The sequence below is a fragment of the Eurosta solidaginis genome, chromosome 4 (assembly GCF_040869045.1).
Source record: "Eurosta solidaginis isolate ZX-2024a chromosome 4, ASM4086904v1, whole genome shotgun sequence".
Taxonomy (NCBI): Eukaryota; Metazoa; Arthropoda; class Insecta; order Diptera; family Tephritidae; genus Eurosta; species Eurosta solidaginis.
Genome location: NC_090322.1, coordinates 18,532,907 through 18,557,351, shown reverse-complemented (window position 1 = coordinate 18,557,351; position 24,445 = coordinate 18,532,907). Strand labels below are relative to the sequence as shown.

At 38.9% G+C, this 24,445-nt stretch overlaps 1 protein-coding gene across 1 annotated transcript in view; it reads left to right on the top strand.

Annotated features, from left to right (window-relative positions):
• Window positions 1–10,947: 10,947 nt before the first annotated feature.
• LOC137248416 (zinc finger protein 227-like) overlaps window positions 10,948–24,445 on the top strand; it is a 33,555-nt gene continuing 20,057 nt past the window's right edge. The window contains exons 1-4 of the mRNA XM_067779355.1: window positions 10,948–11,267; window positions 15,390–15,548; window positions 18,393–18,701; window positions 21,445–21,494. Of these exons, the coding sequence (XP_067635456.1) occupies window positions 10,948–11,267; window positions 15,390–15,548; window positions 18,393–18,701; window positions 21,445–21,494 (838 nt within the window). The remainder of the gene's footprint in view (window positions 11,268–15,389; window positions 15,549–18,392; window positions 18,702–21,444; window positions 21,495–24,445) is intronic.

Genomic DNA, 24,445 nt, shown 5'->3' with positions numbered 1-24,445 from the left:
GGAGTGTGATGACTAGTACCTACCTAATTATTTTATAGCTTTTCGTATTATTATTACTTCATGTAAGTATTGTCTTCAATAAAACCGTTTAACTTAAAAACATTTTTTTAATTATTTTTTTTGCACAAAAATCTGCAAGCGCTAAAATGGCTGCGTTTTGTTCAGCTAATAAAGATCTCGAAGGATATTCGGAAGTGCTCAAAATTGCTCAAGTTTTCTATTCGATACCATGTCGCAATGCGAACTGCGAATTTTCTCTTTAATGCGCTCGCAGTGGTCAAAAGAAAGAAATCGTTTGACTGTTGAAAATGTTGGGCACATCCTTCGAGTGAAGTTTAATTATTCAGATTTTATATGTCTCGAATTCCAAAAAATTTGAACCCTTCCTGAGAATGCTGAACTTTTGAAAAAATCAGTAATTCCCAGAAATATGTCGGGAAGTGCTGACCGAAAAAGAGCACCATATTCTTGAAATTAGAAGTAAGAAAAAATAAGTATAAATAATTATCTGTAATAAACAACATGTTTGTGCGAATTGTTAAATTATTTACAATATTCCCCTACCCTTTATAAATTTTTTTGCAGTTGTCTGGGTGCAATTTCCTGTCTTCGACTGCGTTTAGAAGGTTAAACTTGGTCAAACTTTTTACTATTGAAATTTGATCACCTTTTTTGTTGGAAGTGTCCCCGACTCATGTCTCGGGCATCTGATAACCCTAGCTAAAGTAAAGAATTACCCAATTCCAGTATAGTAATGTATGTATAGATATAGTAATGTAATAATCAAATTAATAATCAAATGCCATTTTTGGCCCATTTCGACCAAGAGTGGTCCTTTCCAACACCATTTGGTCCGTAGGTCCCTTTTTTCAATTTTGGTCCTTTTTAGGCTGTAGCCAGGAATTTTGTCTGATGTAAATATGTACAAACTGCCTACAAAATTTTCCACACCTTCATCAACCCTTATATGTGACCGGGCCTATGAAAAGGTGGCTTATGACTAAAATAAAAATTGCGAGAAACAGCTGTTAACAATTTCTTCAGTTTCTTAGTAGTATTCTTTTTTTTTTTTTTAGTCATAAGCCACCTTTCCATAGGCCGGGTCACATATAATCGAAAAAAATTGCTTTTATTAAAATGAAGACGAAATATAACACTTCTCCTTAGTCTAGAAAAGTGTTAAATCAAAGAAATTAGACGGAGTCTGCCACTGATGAAGCCATTCGCGAACTTAAAACTAAATGAAAGCATGAGAATAATTTGTTTTATATTAAGTGTACTTGCCACTCCCGTAGTTTACGTTCAAGCTATGCGTGCAAGCCTACCGATGCGTATTTAGAGTTTATGGAACAATATATCGACATGCCAAATAGAAAGTTACCCTTCAAAATTTTTACAAAGACTCCTTGTTATGGTCCGCTTGCGAGATTCACATTCTGAACGTTCTACTGACTGGTGGTAGGAGGTTAGTTAATAGGGAAAAGGTTAGGATTCACCCTCACTCATGTCTGCCTGGGGTGGTTAAAACAAATGTTTGTTAATTTCGTGGCATCGCCAAAGAAGCCAATGGTGTCGGAAAATTTCCAATAACGGCAACCACCATGGCGTAACTATACAAGGTGACAGCTGACTTGTAGTTTTTATACGATTTGACATCAACTTTCAGCGCAGTACGATTTTGACATTAGTCCATCGGTCCACAAAAACAAAGTATATGGAACTTTTAATGATGGCTGCAGGAATGTCACAGCGACTACCACCTTGTATGGTTCCACCATGGAAACCACAGTTAAATCATCCGATTTAACGGCGCCGTTCCACTGCGCAGTCGCAATATGGGAATGGAATTTTTCTTTAACGGCTTGACGGCTTGGTAAGCCATTTTGAAGAGTCAAAAAGTAAGGTGGACGCGTCATTGCCGGTTGTGGTCGCGAGTTAGTGAAAAAAAGAAAAGGAAAAGTGATTTGGGCTCTCTCGAATTATAAAAAGTTGTGCAAAGTGGTTTTTGCTAAAAAAAAAAGATATATAACCAAACAAAACGGGAAATATTTGACCAAACGCCCCGCCACAAATAGAAGTTTTTTTCCGTCTCGCGACATACGTGCAGCCATATTTATTTGAATATGTATACGGCTCTTTCTCAGCCAACAGTCAAGCAAGAAAATGCGAGAATAGTTGAAAATTTTGATGAAAATGGCAGTTTTGTGCGTTCGAATGTTCATTTCAAAATTATTTCAGTAATTAACATTTCAGATCGGAAGCTTTAAAGCACATGTAATTTGTGCTATATATTCCTTGGCGTTTAGAGGGGGGATTACGGCAACTCTTTTGGTTCGGAAGTTTGCGTGTGTGTCTGTAAAACACTGGAAAAAGGGCCAAATAACAAATCGCGGTGGCAAATGAGACAAAAATTCGTGAATGTGCCGATAACTGTGCAAAAAATAAGCTTTTGGGGGTTTTGCTGTACGGGTGTTAAACGCGCATCAACTAGCGGAACTCGATTGTTCAACGAGCGAACTTCTCCGTTCATATCGGGTTCGCTAAACCTCAAAAAAAAAAAAAAAAACCCTAAGTAGACCAGTGCGCAATATGGGTAACAAAATCCTAATCCCATTAAACGCCCACTATCACGCTCTAAATTAAGTAGTAATAGCATAACAACCGAAGTTGCTTTGTCGAGCGAAATAGATGCCACACGCAGTGACCATAAACGCCACTTATTTTACTTTTTTCCCCCAGGAACACCCAACTACCACCATCAACCACGCCTACCAAAACCTGCTACGACGCCGGCCCACGCCAACAATTGCCAGCACACCAACGGCAGGCCGCATACAGAGGCCCACTAAACGGCCTCCTGCACCAACAACAAATGAAAAAAATAAATGTAAGGCGCGATAACCTCCGAAGAGATCTAAGGCCGAGCTTCTCTTCCAATTTGCGTCGTGCTCCTCTTGGATTTCCCTACAAATTGGCCGGACAGGACCTACATGTTTTATGGCGACTCCGAATGGTATCTGCAAGGCAGGTGAGTTTTCACTGAGAGCTTTTCATGGCAGAAATACAACCGGAGCTCTTGCCAAACACTGCCGAGGGGCGACCCCGCTTAGAAAAATTGTCTTCTAATTGAAAAACCTTATTTCTAAAATTTTGATCTTGCTTTGCCCGGGGTGTGAACCCAGTGCATACGGTGTGGTAGGCGGAGCACGCTACCATCACACCACGGTGGCCACCAACAACAGTGTCAACAAAAAGGCAGAGGCCCACCTGAACGGCCTCCTGCACCACCACCAGTGACAACAAAAAGGCAGAGGCCCAACTAAACGGCCTCCTGTAGCACCAACAGTGACAACAAAAGGCAGAGGCCCACCTAAACGGTCTCCTGCAGCAGTAACAGTGACAACAAAAGGCAGAGGCCCACCTAAACGGCCTCCTGCACCACCAACATTGACAACAAAAATGCAGCGGTCCACCTAAACGGTCTCCTGCACTACCGACAGTGACAACAAAAAGGCAGAGGCCCACCTAAAAGGACTCCTGCACCACCAACAGTGTCAACAAAAACGCAGAGGCCCACCTAAACGGCCTCCTGCACCACTAACAATGACAACAAAAAGGCAGAGGCCCACTAAACGGCCTCCTGCACCACCAACAATGACAACAAAAAGGCAGAGGCCCACCTAAACGGCCTCCTGCACCACTAACAGTGGCAAAAAAAAGGCAGAGGCCCACTAAACGACCTGCTGCACCACCAACAGTGACAACAAAATGGCATAGACCCACCTAAACGGCCTCCTGCACTAACGACAGCGACAAAAAAAAGGCAGAGGCCCACCTAAAAGGACTCCTGCACCACCAACAGTGTCAACAAAAACGCAGAAGCCCACCTAAACGGCCTCCTGCAGCACCAACAGTGACAACAAAAATGCAGAGGCCCACCTAAACGGCCTCCTGCACCACTCACAGTGACAACAAAAAGGCAGAGGCCCACTAAACGGCCTCCTGCGCCACCAACAGTGACAACAAAAAGGCAGAGGTCCACCGAAACGGCCTCCTGCAGCACCAACAGTGACAACAAAAAGGCAGAGGCCCACCTAAACGGCCTCCTGCAGCACCAACAGTGTCAACAAAAAGGCAGGGGCCCACCTAACGGTCTCCTGCAGCACCAAAAGTGACAACAAAAAGGCATAGGCCCACCTAAACGGCCTCCTGCACCACTAACAGTGACAACAAAAAAGCAGAGGCCCACTAAACGGCCTTCTGCACCACCAGCAGCGACAATAAAAAGGCAGAGGCCCACCTAAAAGGACCCTTGCACCACCAACAGTGTCAACAAAAACGCAAAGGCCCACCTAAACGGTCTCCTGCACCACCAACAGTGACAACAAAAAGGCAGATGCCCACCAAAACGCCCTCCTGCACCACTAACAGTGACAACAAAAAGGCATAGGCCCACTAAACGGCCTCCTGCACCACCAACAATGACAACAAAAAGGCAGAGGCCCACCTAAACGGCCTCCTGCACCACTAACAGTGACAACAAAAAGGCAAAGGCCCACTAAACGGCCTGCTGCACCACCAACAGTGACAACAAAAAGGCAGAGACCCACTTAAACGGACTCCTGCAGCACCAACAGTGACAACAAAAGTGAAGAGGCCCACCTAAACGGCCTCCTGCACCACTCACAGTGACAACAAAAAGGCAGAGGCCCACTAAACGGCCGGCTGTACCACCAACAGTGACAACAAAAATGCAGAGGCCCACCTAAACGGACTCGTGCACCACTCACAGTGACAACAGAAAGGCAGAGGCCCACTAAACGGCCTCCTGCATCACCAACAGTGACAACAAAAAGGCAGAGGCCCACCGAAACGGACTCCTGCAGCACCAACAGTGACAACAAAAAGGCAGAGACCCACTTAAACGGCCTCCTGCAGCACCAACGGTGACAACCTGCTGGTTGCAACAACCACACGGCACCGACAACATATCGGTAACTACAGCAAACACCAATATTAACAACAAATCCGCGTGAGTCTGTTCCAATATAATTATAATTAAACAAAATAAACAACAACAACAAATAAACGGCCTTCTGCACCACCAACAGTAGCAACAAAAAGGCAGAGGCCCACCTAAATGGACTCCTGCACCACCAACAGTGTCAACAAAAAGGCATAGGCCCACCTAAACGGCCTCCTGCACCACCAACAGTGACACAAAAGGGCAGAGGCCCACCTAAACGGCCTCCTCCAGCACCAACAGTGACAACCTGCTGGTTACAACAACCACACGGCACCGACAAACATATCGGTAACTACAGCAAACACCAATATTAACAACAAATCCGCGTGAGTCTGTTCCAATATAATTATAATTAAACAATATTTTGGAGAAACTTAAAAAGAAAAAATTTTTTTGGAAATTACAAAAATAAAGTTAACATCAATTTGTTAACTTAATTAGAAATAAGAGGAAAATTTTAAGTTAGATAAAATAAAATTTAAAATAGATTTGAAATAGGAAAATCTTATTAAATACAAATAAGAGGAAAATTTGAAGTTAGAAAAACTAAAATTTAAAAGAGATTTAAAATAAGAAAATCTAATTAAATACAAAAAAAAGGAAAATTTTAAGTTAGAAAAACTAAAATTTCTGATAAATTAGAATAATGCAACCTAAAATAAATTGGTGAACAAAAGAGAAAGAAAAAAATTAATAAGTACATTTTTTTTGGAAATAGCAATATAATATACACATACCTATGTATGTAAAATAACACACAATAAACCAAAACTCTAAGGAACTATAGTAAACTAAAATACAATTAAGAAAAATTTAATAAAATAAAAAGATTATAAATAATAATAATAAAAATAAAATAAAAGGAGATACAATACAATAAAATTAAAATACATATACTAAAAATAAAATAACTTATAATAAAATAAAATTTAATAAAACAATAAAGATTATAAATAATAATAACAAAAATCAAATTGTAATAAAATAAAATACAATAAAATAAGATAAAATAAAATAAAATAAAATAAAATCAATTTCAATAAAATTAAACTAAATCTATCCCCCCTTTTTTTTAAATTTATATTACAACTAGAAAAGAAAAAGGAATAGATTAAACATGTCGGGGTTTTTTTCTACCCACATTCGGTGCTGTATTAAGACGATAAACTGAAAATGTAATCCGGACAGATTCTCGCGCGTTTCATAATATATAAAACTAGGATTTCTTTTACTTTAGAGTCCTTTTTTTTTTTTAATAATTTTCATAATTTCGATAAATTTCAATAAATGTAATTCCAATAAAATTCAATAAATTTCATAATTTTCATCAGTTCATAGCATAAGTTTAATGGCATTGTATTTATTGTCATGTACACACGTATAGTGGTAATCAATCAAGTATTAGATCAGAACATTTGTAAAGAACGCTGTCTTACAAAATCAATCTCAAAACAGACTTAAGTTTCTTTTATTAACAGGAATTGCGAATAAGAATACATAAATCCAATTAGCTATAAATGATGAACCTTTTTTTTTTATCTTGGTTTCGTAAGATGGACCATTAGCTAGTTCTAATCTCCAGAGGTTTACCTAGTATTGATTGAATAAACATTTTGTCTAAGTTTTCACTGAAATGATTTATAAATAAATGTTTGTATTATATATGGGAATGCTGACGTCTCCCTTTATTTAGAAGGCACTAGGTAACTCAGGTTAGGGGCCACCGAAAATTTAGGTGCGTCGGTGGCCATGGTTTTTGAGGGTGGGTAAAGCACCGGGCGTCGCAACAACACCCGCGGCGTCCCCCTATGTAAATTCGGCCTTTTTTTTTTCTCTTTTCAATTTTCAGCCTTTTTATTTTTTTATTTTAATTTTCAGCCGTTTTGGTTTTCTTTTGTTTCAGTTAATTCACAATTTCCGTTTAGTTTTATTTTGTGCGTTTGATTTTTTTTTTGGATTTTGAATTTCAATGTTTAACGGTCTGTCCGTGGCATCCGGTTCGACGGGACGTCGTTTTATTTTGAAATTATAAGCGTTTTGAGTCGTCTCGGCGCTTCTGTCGGTTTTGAAAGGCATGATAGGGTTTTTTCTGTTTATGGCGCAGGACAGCAGGGTTGGCAAGAACCCCGCCCAGCCGACATTACTAGCCACTGTGCACCACTAGATCATGCCGGCTGCCTTCCTTGCTGCTCCCACAGAAAATGCGTTTCCATAACATCCTATGTAAACATTATGAAAGTGACACTTTTCGTTTGGGATGTCAATATTTAAATTTTATTCACACAACCCAAAGCAAATTAAAGAGTATAAGGAATTCAAAGACTATTGTGATGCTAAGCCACGCAAGATACTAGGTATTTATTTAACTCGTTGGTTCCCTTTGGAAAGTGCCTTCTTGTGTACACCTCACACTGCGATGCGGCTATATTTTCTATCTTTGTGTCTGGAAGTTAATTGCGTTTCTGCTACACAGATGTCAAATTCAATACCAGTAACAGAATTAAAAGTTTCTATGTATTTCCGATCTGCACTAAAGAGTTCAATCATAAAACGTTAGTCTGTTGATATTATACCATCAATATGAAGCACATTTTGATTAATTTTAGGTACAATGTTTATATAAAAATATTGGATATTTGAAGAATTTCAGTGTACATAATTTAGAATACTAATTATCTTCACCCAAGGAATATTTTTTTATTGGAAGTAAGACAAAAATATTTTTTGAAAGCGCTACCTTTACAAATGCTCAACGTAGATCTTTTACAAACGCTTTGTGCCAAATTATCCCCGTTGGAGAGGGTTTCTGCCCCAGAAGCTTTAATAATAACATTTTTAACAAATTTATCGTACCTAGTTGAATGTGATCAAAATTACATTACTCCACAGTTGAAACTTTTAAGACCTTTCAGTGGCCAGTCTGAGGACTGAAGCTGTATTCAATAAATGCGAGTTTTGAAATTTATTTTTTTCTCTAAGACAAATTATATGGAAAAAAATGTGTACATTTCAAAACTCGCACTTACAGAGTCTAGGCCATGGGTGGAAAAACTGAAGCGTGAAGGTGTACTGGTAAACGGAAGACTAAAGAATGACTGATTTTATGATAAAGTTGATATCACCGAGCTTTGGAGAAATTTTGTTTAAAAATAAGGCTTTTATGTAAATAAAGCTGACCTAGTTTGACTTGTCACACGGCCTTTCCCCTAAGGTTTTTCGTTAAAACGTATATTTATATAAAAACCTTTTTGTTAAAATGAAAGTGTGTGTGCCGAATTGATTGTAAACGAATTGAAGAATACTGTGGCGAATTTTAGCATCACTAAGCTGTTAATAAAGCCACAACAACAATAAAGCAAGCTGCCACTCTTGCACTCGTACATGAACTCATGAATTTAATCCATTTACAAACGTACACGTACAAGGCAACGAAGAGATATAACGCACACACTTGTGGTCGTCAGCAGAAGTAGTGCTCACAATACACACGCATATGACTATGAGAAACGCATAAACTACAAATATACATGTAAATCGCTGGTAACCAAGCAAGAGATTCTAGAAGGCGAAACGTCTAGTAGAAATATGCGAATGAAGCAACGGAGAGTATAAAGGCAGCGCAACCTGAGTAATCAGGATCAGTTTAATTTAAACACGCTATCAGTTGAGAAGTGAAGTTTAATTGTGAAGTATAATTTTACTATTCTGAAAGTAGTCTAGTAAAGACCATTTTGCAATACAGAATATGTATTGGAGTGATTTATTCAACAGTTAAGCGATTCGAACGTTAGTAGAAGGTTGCGAATAAGCGGAATTTCCTTAAATTCGTTACAATAAAAAAATTTGGGGTAATAGTGCAGTTTACGGTACCCACCCAAATTTGGGCCAACGAGTGAGGTATCAAAAGACGCGTATTCACGTCTAGATCAAGAATCCGAAAGCGGAAGTTAACTTTTTTTACCCGTTCAAAAGATATTAACGAAAAACCGAAAAAAGACCCGCGGGTCCCTCCGAAACCGGGGGTGGGATCCATAGTATTTTTGCGCAGAACACCTTTCTGCGTTGGCGGCCTTCGGCCGCGCTTATAAAAAATAACCCTGGGCTACGCCATGCCAAGTCCGGGTGTGTGGTATAACCGTGGCTACCGCCACGGCGATGCACAATTTTTTTTGTGGGTATAAACACAACAACAACCACATTAAAATCGCCAGCTTCAACTGCAAATATCTCCGGATAGAGATACAATTTTTCTTTTCCGCCTTCGGATTATTATTCTCGAGATTAATACGTGTCTTTTGATATCTCACTCGAAAATCTTGGCCCAAATTTCGGTGGGTACCGTAAACTGCACTACTACCAAATTTGGTCCATTTCTTTGAGATTTGGTCCTTTTTTCTATGAATTTTGGGCGAAATGAAAACATGGTGTTTCAACCGTGAATACGAGCGTATCGAGTGTTTATCGATACAATTACTCTTCTGCGATACCCACAAATCAAAAAGAAGATAGCGCATGTAAACAAAACATTAGCTTTTTTTATGGGCAATTTTGTCATTTTCCTTTAGCTATTGTTTTTCTCTCTTTCATACGCTCAAGCAATCAAGTGTGACGTAGTTGTCCAGAACGAAGCAATTTTGAACTCATGAATGCGCAATCTCTCTTATTGATTTGTGGTGGGCGATACCTGAGAAGTCGATGCTTAAGTATCGACTACAAATTTTCTTGGAATCGGGACAGAAGTGTGAATATCTAATTGGCTTTACTAGTATCGTTTCATCTCTAACTCTCCTGACTGGTTTACTTGTGTAGTTTTAACCATTATACAGGTCTACAAGTAGGATATGTAGCAGCACGCACATACACAGCCACGCTCACCTGATAAAATGCTTGTTCTTGTTCGTTTTTTTTGTGGATGCTATTTGGCACTGTTGTACTTTAGGACCAAACAAAGTTTAGTAGCTGCTATCGAAAACTGCTTAAAATTTTTTTTTCTTATATTACAAAGAAATATACTTATTTACTTTCAAACGAGCACTTAATTACATCTCTCTTTAATAACCATATATTTTGGACAATTTTAATTAACAAATTGTGAGACTTTTTTACGGGGACGATTGCTAAAACACGACCAAAACCGTCGGGGGAGGTATTAATAGACGCGTTTTTGCCTCGCTTCCAATAATTCGAATACTTTTTCTCTTCGGACTATTCACAACAGGACAAAACGCGTCTATTCATTTTTCTTTCCGCTTTTTTGGACGGGTTATTGCAGTCGACCTCGGTTTCAAACTGTTTTTCGCGGAGAACTTTTGAACGGGTAGAAAAACTTAACTCCCGTGTTTGTATTCTTAATACTGAAATAACTACGCGTCCTCAGATACTAATTGAAGACTTTTTTATAATTTTCTGAAGGACCCACATGGGTGCACTTAAAATTTCCTACTAAATTCGTTAAAAGAAATTTACCATCACAGCAACCCATATCTGATATTCCGATCCCTTTTTTGCTTCCCTGTGTCGCTTTCGACGAAGCATCCCCGGTAATTTTGACACTTCGTTCAGTGTCAAAACTCATGTTCCACGCAGGTTCCACTGGGTTCCACGCTAGTTTGACACTGACCGAAGTGTCAAACTGCCGTGTGTTAGAAAGGGAAAGAAATTGTTTCCCTCTCATACATATCATACTTGTAAACCTGTACAATGTTTGAAACTATTAAGGAATGCGACGAATTACGAATAGCTGACTGGTTGTCCAGCACAATACCTCAAATAGTAGAAGTGCAGCTAAGTGACCAGCTACCAAAAAAATTAGCTGTAAATGCTTTCACCAATTGATATGTGTATATCGGTTCCAAAGATTGTGCGTGCAATTCGACCATAAGATGCGAGAAATGATTTCTAAAAAATGGGATGATTTAAACATGTCTATGATGGAGGCAGAAATTGACGATGAAGTATTACCAAACGACACATATTCATGCCCGTTGAACAGTTGCCAGCCCAAATGCACTGCTCAAAACTCACTTCGTCCAGAAATAGAAAAGGCTCTTGAAGGTAGACAGCAAGCAATTGAGGTGGAATCAGCACAATGCAGTACTGCTGAGCATTTACTAAAAAACGAACAATTACTGGATTGTTGTGAAAATTCGCAAGGCGAGTTAAGCGAATTTATCAAAAACGATCCCATTGAAGATGATGAAGAAAATACTGAATATAGCGACACAATCCAAGCGCAAGCCGAGTTAAGCGAATTTATCAAAAACGAGCCTATTGAAGATGATGAAGAAAATACTGAATATAGCGACACAATCCACTTGAAGAAAAATATCCAGAACTCGCGGAAGAGGAACGCATACTCCCCAGGGAAACGCGTGTCACTCTTGCTCAACTTCGTTCTGGATACTGTAACAGGTTAAACTCTTACCTATCCAGAATCAACACCGACATACAAAATGTATGCCCCGCTTGCAATGTGTCGCCACATGACACCAACCATCTCTTTAATTGTAATGTGGAACCAACGCCTCTAACACCCCTTTCCTTATTGTCCACCCCTGTTGAAACGGCAATTTTCCTTGGACTCCCGTTAGAGGATATTGATGACAATTTGTGATCGGTCGCGGCTATTAGGTGGGGCGAGCATTGCTACAACAACAACAACAACAACAACACAATCCATTCAACAACCTTTGTAACCAAAGAAGAATTTACAACGGAAGAGCAAAAATTAACTGTGCCGTAAGAATGATAAGGATTATATTGCCAACTTTTTGTTTTATGTATGCAATCTCGCTTTTTAGCTGGTCCCCAGCCAACATAGGATAGAAACTGTTTGGTTAGCATCTCATTTCTCTCCCTGATGGGGAGTATTCTAGCCTCATGTATATGGTGTTCTGGGGACATAAGAAGACAGCCCGTGGCGGTTCTGAGAGCAGTATTTTGGCAGGCCTGTAGCTTCTTCCAGTGGGTAGTTTTTAGGCTTGGCGACCATTGTAGCATGCAATCGCCTGGCCAATTGCTTTGTATGTAGTAATGAGCGTTTCTTTGTCTTTTCCCCAAGTACTGCCAGCAAGGGATTTGAGGATTTTATTACGGCTCTGGATTTTCGGCACAATTGCGGCTACATGCTCACCAAAATGTAGATCCTGATCAAACGTCACACCCAAGATTTTGGGGTGTAGGACAGTCGGTAGCGTAGTGCCATCGACGTGGATGCTCGAAATGGTCGACATTTGGGACGTCCATGTTGTAAATAAGGTCGCGGAGGATATAGTCGGTGATAATGCCAGGGTTCGCGAGGCGAAAAAACTGGAGAGATCAGGCAGGTAGCCGTTTATTCTATTGCAAAGCTCATCGATTTGTGGGCCTGGGCCTGTAGCCATTATTGTGCAGTCGTCGGCGTAGGAAACGATAGTAACTCCTGGTGGCGAAGGTAGCTTAGATATGTAGAAATTAAACAAAAGTGGGGATAGGACACCACTCTGTGGCACCCCTTGTTTAATTCTTCTTGGTTTTGATGTTTCATTTCTAAATTGCTCCGATGCCTGCCGACCACCCAGATAATTTGCGGTCCACCTTTTAAGACATGGGGGAAGGGTAGACCCTTGCAGATCTTGCAGTAACGTGCCATGGTTGACCGTATCAAAAGCTTTTGATAGGTCTAGCGCAACGAGTACTGTTCTATGGTGGGGGTTTTGATTTAAACCGCAATTTATCTAGGTGCTGATGGCATTTAGCGGTGTTGGTGCTATGGAGATTTCTGAAGCCATGTTGATGACAGGCTAGCTGCAAATTTGCTTTGAAGTAGGGGAGCAAAATGGATTCAAGCGTCTTGGCTACTGGCGATAGAAGAGATATCGGGCGATATGACTCTCCTATGTTAGCTGGTTTCCCAGGCTTTGGTAGCGGGACCACCTTGGCCATTTTCCATTTTACGGGTAGACAAAGGTGGAAAGAGACAGGTTGAAGACATGTCCTAAATATTTGAAACCCTCTTTTCCCGAGGCTTTTAAGCGTCGGCATGGCTATGCCGTCTGGGCCCACTGCTTTGGATGGTTTAGCATGACCGATGGCATCCTCAACCTCTTTGGCGGTGATGGCAATTGGTGACGTGCCGAATTTATGTTTATGTGCGTGTCTGTTGGCCCTTCGACTATCTTTTGTCGACCGTAGAAAGCATTATATATTGTCGGCAGAAGGCGTTCGCGCATTTTTTCGCATCCGACAGCACTTTATCGCCAAAGGCGATGGAAACTTTGTCATTGTGCCTAGACGGATTAGGATAGGGACTTTGCGGTGGACCAAAGTTTACCTACACCGGCAGAGAGGTTACAACCTCTAAGGTGCTCCTCCCATTTCGCCCGCTTGTATTCATCCACAAGCAATCTGATGCATTGGTTAATATCCCTTATTTGGGGGTCGCCGGGATCGAGCTGTGTTATAAGGTCACGTTCTCTCGCCAAATTTTGCGGCCTTCGCCGCGAAGTGGGGTCGAATTTCGGGAATTCTACCAGCGGGAATGAAACGAGCCGAGGCGGATACAATGACCTTGCGGAAAGCACGCTCCCCTTGGCGGGCATCAGTCGGGATAGGGAGGGCAGCAAAGCGGTTTTCTGTAAAGGATTTGTATTCGACCACTTTCCTTTTTTAAAGTTTATGAAAGAGCGTTTTTCTGTGACGATGAAGAAATAAGTATAGGCAGGTGGTCGGATGCCAATGTTACTATCGGCTGCCAGTTGACGCAGTTTACAAGTTCTGCGCTCACGATTGAAATATCCGGCGAACTGTGACAGCTTCCTACCATACGTGTGGAGGCGTCTCCGTTTATTGTGCAGAACGTCGTTTCTTCTATTTGATCTGCCAACATCTCACCCGGATTGGGTTCGATACCTTCCCGGATCAAGAGAATGTGGAGCAGTCCCGCTGCAAGGAGCTGCTGTGAGGATGACAATTAAATGGGGTTACACTGAAATGACAGTCCTTGGTCGGGAAAAATCCCGAGTCGCTCCGGTACATAGAAACGACTGCCTTGGGAAGCGTTTGGTTCGCGTAGTTTCGGCTAATAATTGAGCAATAACCCCCACAAGGGCTGAACAATATTATGTTTGAATTTCTATTTGTGATAGAAACCGACAGTCCAAATATCGAAGCCCGACTACATCGCACGTTTAATTGTAAATTGGATCAACTCAAAATTTTGACTTATTTACATTTTTCGATATACCAACAAAACCAACAAAGAAGATTATGCTGACATTTATAAAATACTAAGAAAGCCCAAAATAGGAGACATATATGCCTTTCAGTGGTATAATGGAACACTATGAAAAAATAAAACTTTGTGTTTTACCAACAAAATAAACTTTTGAATTACATCTGTTTACAATAAAATGGGCAACATATTGGAACGAAGTTATATATAGAACAATTTTGAGTTAAGTGCACAAGGCTGTTTGTTTATATATTTTGGTGCTTGCTTTGTCCGTTAAGCCTTATTCAAAGGAAGATTTGTAGATTTGGGGCAAATCTTTTTACCATTTTGTTTGAACGATTTGTAATATTTTAAAATATTAGGGGGGCTCGCTTTGCCTTGCAAACAGTTCTCGGATTGCAAAGTCTAGAACCACGGTCGAATGCTAATACGCTTCTAAAAATAGCGGGTAAGTTCACAAAAACATATTTTGACCTCTGTAACAACAGATCTTCATGAAAACCCGAAAAATATAAGTGTTATTGCGAATAACTCTTGCCAATAAATGTTACTTTTGACTAGGTAGGCAACTGAAAAGCAAAGTGCTCTCTCTGCAAACGAAAATTGTGCTCTACAAGCGTGAACCATGACAACATCAGATGTACTCCAGCGGGATAAGAGCAGTGTGTGCATCTTTACAAAATAGCACAATTTAATTGTATAGTATTCTAACACAATATAATAAAATACTTGGCATATCTCCCATTGGTTTTGGGTATTATATTTGTAGTAGAAAATTCTTCCATCAGCACTTAAAATATAAATTTATTGAACTGTGCCACCTAGATCATAAAGAAAGGTTGTTGTTGTCGTTGTTGTAGCAGTGCTTCGCGCCACCTAATAGCTGAGATTGATCACAAATTGTCATCAATCATAAGGAGAGTCATTTTGTAACACTAGGTGATATTTCATGTTGGGCATTAATTAATGAACTAATGACTAAAATGAAAATTATATATTATATAATAATTAAATTATGAATTGGCTTTAATTCCATTGAGGTTATTGCACGTCATATTTTAATAAGCTCTATAATGATAATATGCATCTAAACTATTCTTATATCTTAAAACAACTTCGTTTCTTTGATTATCTGCTTTTTTATTTATTCAGATGTAAAGAAAATCTTGAAGGCAAACAACTGAAACATCAAGGCAACGAACTCGAATGCGATATTTGTGGTAAATGTTTTAGTCAAAAGAGTTCTTTAAGGCATCATAAACGACTTCACAGCGGCGAAAAGCCTTATAAATGTGATATTTGTGAAAAGCGGTAAGTTTTCTTATGTAACATTTACACTGGACCAAAAGCGTAAGCTAGTGCATTTTCTTGCGATGCATTGATGTCCTGGCAGTCGAGTGCGTAAGGTCAAAGAAAAAGCGAATGACGCCAATGTAAACCCTTTGAAAAGGGGAGCAACACTAAATCCCCAAACACAAAATTCCCAGCTTAAAAAACCCCTAAAATCATCAATCCCAACACGGAATCTGCGCACATTTTTGGGGAAATGTCATAAACTCGCAAAAACCAAAAAAATGTTATATAAATAAATAAAATTACCTGACATATGAGTGCAAGTATATATACATATGTATGTATTATAAAGGGTACATAGTAAAAAATTGCGAATAACGTACCGTACACGTCCTATTTGCATTTTGTTTTCGAGGCTTGTTTCTATCCGATTACGATGCTTATGTTATATTGCAAGTTTATTTACAGCAGACAGTGGTTTGGGTCTTGAACTACCATGCAAATACCGTCGGTGCAATGCCAGATCTAAGTTTTAAATTTTTGATTTTTTTTTTTTCAAAAATTGATTTTTTTTTCGTAAAAGCTTAGAACAGGGATCGAGTGCTAATACGCGACCCCCAGCGGGTTAGGGGGTCAGAATATACCCGCGGTAGGTATGCCTGTCGTAAGAGGCGACTAAAATACCAAATTCAAGGGCTGTGTAGCGCAACCCTTCAGGTTGCCAGCACAATATACAGCTTCTCCAAACCCAATTGTCGTCCTCACATATAAGCGGCGAATCCTGCGTGACTAACAGACGGGCTCTGGCGTCTCCAAGCTCCTCATGGAACTTGGGGGTGGGTAGGGAGGGACGGCCTGAAGGTTTAATGTGGCCATATAAATCATTCCCGAGATGGTCGGGCTAGCACCTTAATGGTGCTGTGTTACCAGAGCGTACCGGATCTGTATCCGGAAAAGGACCATCACATCGATAACACTCCCCAAAGCCTTCGGGGAGCAACCTTATCGCTACAACGGGACTTCCGTGCCTTTTGTACACACAATTTTTTTCCTGTGTACAACTATATTACAAAAACCACATGAAAATTGTCAACTTTAACTGTAAATATCTCATTTATTTTCCGCCTTCAGATTATACGCGTCGTTTGACTCCTCTCCCGAAACGAGTATTAGCAGTCGACCCCTGTTCTAGACTTTTACCCTTTTAGTAATGGCTAAGGCGAGCCATACCGACCGATATCACACCTTTCGCCAGGCATACCTATCGCGGGTATATTCTAGGCCCCCTATCCCGCTTGTTGTTGTTGTTGTATTAACGATAAAGACACTCCCCGAAGGTTTTTGCGAGTGTTATGGATGTTGATGCTCCTTTCCGGATATAGACCCGGTACGTTCCGGTGACAAGTACCATTAAGATACAAGCCCGACCATCTAGGAAACGATTTAATATGACCACATTGCACCTTGTAGCAGCGGCGGATTTAAGTTTAGTGGGGCCCCTGGGCACCAATGATGTGGACAAACGTCCGTAGGTACGACACACGTCGGTGCATAACTGACGCTTTATACTGTATAATGCACGTTGCGACTCGCAAAAACAAAAATCGAATGCTGATGCGGCATCGCTGTGGCAGGCGGCGCGAGAGGTCAGTCTTAGCTTAAAAAATCTGCCGGGGACACTGCGCAACGATTAGACGCTCACTTACAGAAATTTAAAGAAATCACCGCTCGGTTTGGATGAGACATTTTTTGAAAGTTGCGGCACTGCGAGTGCAGCTAATTACAATTCTATTCTTCGCATAAAATTACCCTACGGCTCTTCGCTGCTGCTATGACTTCAAAGGTTGTGAAGTTCATATTAAAAAACATTTAAAATTTATTTTTTTCATTAAACATTATTTCATAAAATAAGTGAATTGATAGATTCAAATTAAATAAGATCTCATAATATTTAAAAGTATGAGAGAATTAATGAAATTAATTATGGAAATTGAATAATTAAGTTTTTGAAATTTTTAATTATGTATGACATATTTAATTTAATTACGATCTGGATCTCTCTAAATTATACTTTGTTAAATCACGAACAGGCAGCGGAGAAATACTAAACATTTAAAAAAAAGAAACATTGTTAAACCACGAAAGAGTGAGAGAGAAATATTATGTTTTGTTTTTAATAATTTTAAAATATTTCTCCATCTTTTATTTGTTGAAGTATTGTTTTTTTATTATAATTTCATAGTATTTCAGATTTCTCCCCTGCCTGTTACTGGTTTAAGGCTTAAGAGTTAGGGTTTATTTATTATAATTTATTAGTATTTCTCCCCCGCCTGTCTGAGCCCGGCAGGGCCCCTTCTGAATTTCAGTATCGGACCTCACGCAGTTTTAATCCGCTACTGTTCTGTGGGGGCCCCTACCTTGTGGGGGCCCCTGGGCACGTGCCCTAGTGCCCTGATGTAAATCCGCCGCTGCCTTGTAGGCAACTTGGAGTCGGAAGGACATGGCCTGCTAAAGAAACACGGGGAAGCAGGGTTTATAATTGGGTTGGATAAGCTATAAATTGCGCTAGCAATCCCTTGAGAGGGTTGGGCTCCGCAACCCAATGAATAATTTGTTTATTTAGTCGTCTTCATTTGGGTATTTAGTCGCCTCCATCAAAGTTTCCCATTTTCTGTGTGAATGTGAATGTATTTCAGACAGGGAATAGGGATTTCGTGTTGGGTATTCTGATTATGGGGATTTTGATTTTGGTGATAAAGAGGGTAACTTCAACTCATTTGGAGGTACGTATTTGGAGCTAGTGTAAATGTAGTATTAAAAACATCGTCATTATTACAACTTTTCATTCTAACTTTAAAATAGCTTTGCTCACGTCACAAATATAACCGTCCATATGCGCACTCATACCGGTGAAAAACCATACAAGTGCAAGTATTGCGAAACTGGCTTTGGTCGAATAGATGTACTACATACGCATTTACGTTTACATCTGGGTGTAAATGTTCATAGATGCAAGTTTTGCCCCTTAGCTTTTCCTTTAGCTTCGGAGCTACGATTACACTTAACGTCTCATGAAAACGAAGATGCAGAAACGCGTGAACGAAATATGACAGCTTTAAAGGAAGAAGAGGCCAAATTAAAGCAGAAAATATTGAAGAGAAAACTTGGAAGGTAAGAAAATAACGTGGCATTAACAGAATATTTGATCACCGTAATGTAGTGGTAGTGAAAAAGTTTGAAATATGACCGCTTTTTGCGGGTGTATTATCAGATATCGGTCAAAAATAGAGTGAGGAATTTTATAATGTATCATTTTCCCTTCCAAAAATACCAAATATTTATATATACTGGATAACTATTTGCTGTGCGATATACCGGTACGAAGTTATAGTTAAATAAGTTTTTAGTCAAGTGCACAAAAATTAAATTTTTTACTGGCAATGTTCCGGCCAGGGCCGTAGCTACCAAGAGCATATAGGGGCCCGGTCGAGTAAAAGAAATAATGAAATTAAAACCTTCGATTTCTGTTCAATTAAATATTGTTATCTAAAATCAAAAATTTACTTCTCACGCGCATTTCGTTCATTGTGCTAATCATAACTTAAACCTCGTTTTGAAAGATGCGCTGTCGTGCAATAGAAATGTTGAAGAATTCTTCGAAACTGTTCAATCGGTGTGCGAGTTTTTTGGTCATAGCATAAGTCGATGGGGACAACTGCAAAGCGTTTACGAGAAAGGTGCACCAACTTTAAAAACCTTGAATCCAACTCGCTCTTCTGGGAGGTACAATGCGGTGCATGCTTCGAAACAAAGGTTTTGTGATGTTCCTAAATGCTTGAGCCAGATTATGCTGAAAACCAAAAAGTCTAATGAAAGAAACGCCGCGTTGGGAATTAAAAAAATCGGAAACTTTAATTTCGTGTTCTTTCTCTTTCTTCAAGAAAGAATATTGAGAATCATAAATTTGCCTTCCAAGCAGTTGCAGTCGGAAAAACTTGATCTTTTCAATGGGCACGATCTGCTGCGAAATGCATTCCGAAGCATCCAGAAGTTGCAAAATGAATATGATCGCTATTTCGCAATGCTTCAGATATATGTGATATATGGAAAATAGAACAAAAAGTTATCCAACAAAAGATCACGCAGAGTCAAGATACATTTCGATGAACTATGTAAGGATGAAATATTCAATGATCCAGAACAATGCTTCCGAGTGACTATTTTCTATCTCATGATTGATGACGGACTGAATTGGAGGACGTATCGGCATCATTTTCCTCTCAATTACTGTCTGTCAGGTCTAGATTTCAGAAAGAACTTGCCCCTATGAAAGAGTTGGTCCATTTTTTGGTTATTCAAAATACCTTGTTGTCTTCGAGCTACGCAGATGTTTGCACAGCTCTTCTGATGTTTCTCGCTATTTCCGTAACCACTGCAAACCTAAGGGAACTTTTTCAAAATTGAAAAACGATAAAAAACTACCTGCGAACCACGATGGCACAAGTAGGGTTGAGTAATTTGTCGCTATTGTCCATCGAAAATCAAAGAGCACGCAGAGTGGATTATAATGTGGTGATAGACAAATTTGCTGCTACGCCTCTGCTCTATGCTCTGTTTATGTTCAGAGCCGGAGCATAAGCAAAAAAAGAAACTCCGGAGTAATGTAGCATGTTCAATCACTGCCTGAAACATATATCTCAAGTATTTATGTTTAATACAATTTTAAACTATGTTCGAAATTTCAAGTCCAGGTCCCTAGCTCACTGAGAATTGACTTATAACTTGACCACAAAATATTCAAAATCGGAGGAGTTTTTAAAATATCACGATTCCTCATGTCGCGTTATCATCGGGTTCCCAAGTATGTTCCAACTTTCAAGACTTTAGCTTCACAGGGAGCTACTCAAAAACCGATTGCAAGATTCCGCACTTTTGTACTAAAATTTGCGGTCAACCATTAAACGGAACTTATAAAAGGGAAATAAACAAATTACCATCTATTTATAGGTACATACATATATCAACATTGTATTATTGACCGTTTAAAATTTTTTACATTTTTTTCCAGTTTTGTTTTTAGTTTTTGGATTTACTCAAATTATAGCAGAGCTGCTAAACTGTGCAATCATCTGAAATTTTAAATCATTGATTTAAGAATGCTGTTTCTTCATTGTTAAGGAATTAGGCTTAAAAGTTAACCAATTCTTCATTCAGTAATGGAAGAAAAGGCTGCACTCCTGAACTCAATCGAAGATAGAATGAAGTAATTGAATGAAACACAAAAATGTTTTCAAATGAATGCAGCCTTTGCTCATGGTGGAATCACCAGGTGAAGTAAATAAAATAATATAAATGTAGTTAAAAAAAAAACTAAAAAACACGCAAATATCGTGCTGTTTTAGTATCTACAATCCACTTAAATATTTGCTGTTAATAGCATCGTAGCACAGAGGTTCGTGTCTCCGCTATTAAGCACAACTCGTTTTGCCGCTAATTGCCGCTAGATGGGTCTAACTCTCCTTTGCGCGCCTAGGCAAGAGAGTTCTAAACAAGCGTCATACAAGTGAAGCTAATATAAGCGTGTTAATAAGGATAATGGGAATCTGTTCTCAAATAATTGCATTGTCATCGGTCCTTGATACGTATGCAAAGTTTCAAATTAATGAGACTTCTAGAAACCGGTGAAAATTAAGCTCAAAGATTCCGTTACATACATACATGGATACATAGATAGATACAGGCCAAGCTAATAAAAGCGTGTTAAAAAGACAGAAGATGTACGCTATTTGAAATGGTGGGGATATATTTTCGACGGTCAGAAGAGGATAAAGTTTTTACCCGCTTTGAAAAAATAGGAGTAGAAAAATAAATACCTTTCGACGAAAGCCATTACCGAAATTGTTTTTTTTTTCAGCATATCAGTGCCACCTAACGCTTATTCAAAAGGGAATATAAAGGACCAGTGTGAGTTTACATTAGTTATAGGATCGAATAAAAATAAAAATTTCTATTTGGCCACTTAAACTGCGATGAGCAGTCAAATTCAATAGATGCGGCAAAAGTAAACTGACCTCAATTTCAACTGCAGTTGAAACTTTCATTGAAAACCCGGACACAAAAGAAATATGTATGTGTTATTCATATATAGTACGTGTGTACGTCAATTGTTTATTTGAACTTACCATTATTTTAGCGAAATATTTTCATAAATAAGGTGTAACACGAAAATTTTGTTGTTCTTGTAGGAATGAGAAAAACGTGTTTCCAAAAGTCTTCAGTAGCACTGTATAGGGAAAGATCCTTGGTAGAATATGACGTGAATGCAAATAATTTGTTTTAACAAAGACCTGTTTAATTTTTATTTGAAACAAATTAAACATATATAATGGAAATTTCAAAAATATGGACGTATTAGTTTAACACAGGCTTACTTATGGAAGCCAACACCAAATATACCCAAGTGAAAAATTGTCAGATAGCCTGACAGAACAAAGAAGAACTTAGAGCGAGACAATTGACAGCTTACTTCACCTCGTTAACCCAAAATGCCTCTGCTGAGCGTGCACCATATATGTATATAATACTTCTATATCAATACCTTCCTATCTTCCTTATGTGCAAATTTTCTGTCAATCATTATTTGCTTAAACTGTGCAAATGTATGTTCTGCGCATGCGCGGGCTTTCTTAGTGTTAGTGAATTGTAGTAGCGTGTGTAACAAAAGTATTAAAGGGGTAACAACGGGTCACTATCCCCTTTACCCAACTTCTGCATACTAATTGTTATAAAAATTCAAATATACATGTATAAAAATATACTTATACATACATCCCAACAAGCATTTCTTTAAATGTTCTTAAAAATAATTTTTGAAATAACATTTTTTTTTTTCAAAACTGTGAATGAGGATACCATAGTTGCAATACTTTTGAGTGTAGAAGCTTTGAAAAAGATAAATAAAAATCATGTATGCTAACCCAGCAGCTATTTTATGACTTAGCACAATTTCCTCACTCAAAACAAATTTTTTCTCCTGACTTAGCACTTTTTACTCAATATGTTTCCCCATCACTCCTCCCCTTTAATGATTGAAATATAACTCTAAAACTATATATTTCACAAAAAATACTATTTGTAAAACTATTTCTAACTATTGGTGGCCACCGTGGTGCGATGGTAGCGTGCTCCGCCTACCACACCGAATTCCCCGGGCAAAGCAACATCAAAATTTTAGAATTATGGTTTTTCAATTAGAAGAAAATTTGTCTAAGCGGGGTCGCCCCTCGGCAGTGTTTGGCAAGCGCTCCGGGTGTATTTCTGCCATGAAAAGCTCTCAGTGAAAACTCATTTGCCTAGCAGATGCCGTTCGGAGTCGCCATAAAACAAATAGGTCCCGTCCCGCCAATTTGTAGAAAAAATTAAAAAAGGAGCACGACGTAAATTGGAAGAGAAGCTCGGCCTAAAATCTCTTCGGACGTTATCGCGCCTTACATTTATTTATTTATTTTATTTCTAACGGTTCTGATCTGGACTCTTTTTCCGGATGGTGCGCAGACAATAACTTATTTTTAAATTCAAACAAATGCGGTCTTGTGTCTTATTCCATAAAGACAACTGCCACATACTTTATCTACCAACTAAATTCTAAATCTCTTAATCGTTGTCAAGAGAGTAAAGACTTGGGTGTAATTTTTGACTCCAAACTCTCTTTTTCTAGTCACATTGATTTCGTTGTTTCAAAATTTGTTGCAATGGTTGGGTTCAGTAGACGTAATACCAGTGACTTTAAGGACCCTATGACGTTGAAGGCACTTTATATATCCTTGGTCAGAAGTGGTCTTGAATATTGCTTAATAATATGGAATCCTTTCCATGAATCTAACTCCTATAAAATTGAGAAAGTTCAAAAAATTAAAAAAAAAATGCTTTACGTATGCTTCACTGGCCAGACGGCCTCCCATCATATACCAGCAGTCACAAATTGCTTGGTCCTCAGGCTTTGCATGACAGAAGAACTTTTATCTCACTCATGCTTGCCTATAATGTAATAAACTTTAGCATGAATTGCTCTGATTTATCTACTTTGTTCATTCCATATATTCCACTGCGTGATCTTCGGCGTAATTGATTATTTATCGAAATAACTCATAAAACGAATTATGCTATGAATGAACTTATAACTAGGACTATACATCTAGCAAATCGATTCAGTAGTGTTATTAATTTTAATAACAGCTTATATAAGTTTAAGCTTGAATTGTTTTCTATTTTTAACTAGTCTGTAAGAAAGCATGCAGTTATCGACATGTAAGAATTTAAGTAGATTATAGTCAGCGCAAAGCATTTATCAAACACCAAAGGCATGTCCAATTTCAAGGGGTTGTGTTGCGCAACCATCTCAAGGGGTTACCAGCACAATATATAGCTTCTCCAACCCAATTGTCAACTCACATAGCCGTGGCGAATCCGGTTTCATTGACAGCCGAGGTTCTGGCGCCCAAAATTCCTCATGGAACTAGAGGGTGGGGAGGGCGGGATGGCCTAGAAGGTTTAATGTGGTCATATAAATCGTTCCCGAGATAGTCGAGCTAGTAGTACCTTAATAGTGCTTTGTTACCGGAACGTACCGGATCTATATCCGGCAAAGGGCCATCAACATCGGTAACACTCCCCAAAGCCTTCGGGGAGTTTCTTAATCGTTAATACAACAACAACAACAAAGCATGTACTTTTAGACTGAATGAATTAAATAAATAAATAAAACACGCGCACAATGAAATGACTAGTACTTCAGATTGATATTATTGACAGGTTGACTTAGCACATATTTTTTAACAGCTGACGACTTAGCACATTTACACCTCATTACCCACAGCACGTAAAAATGAAAAATTTAAATATTTTTTGTGATCGAT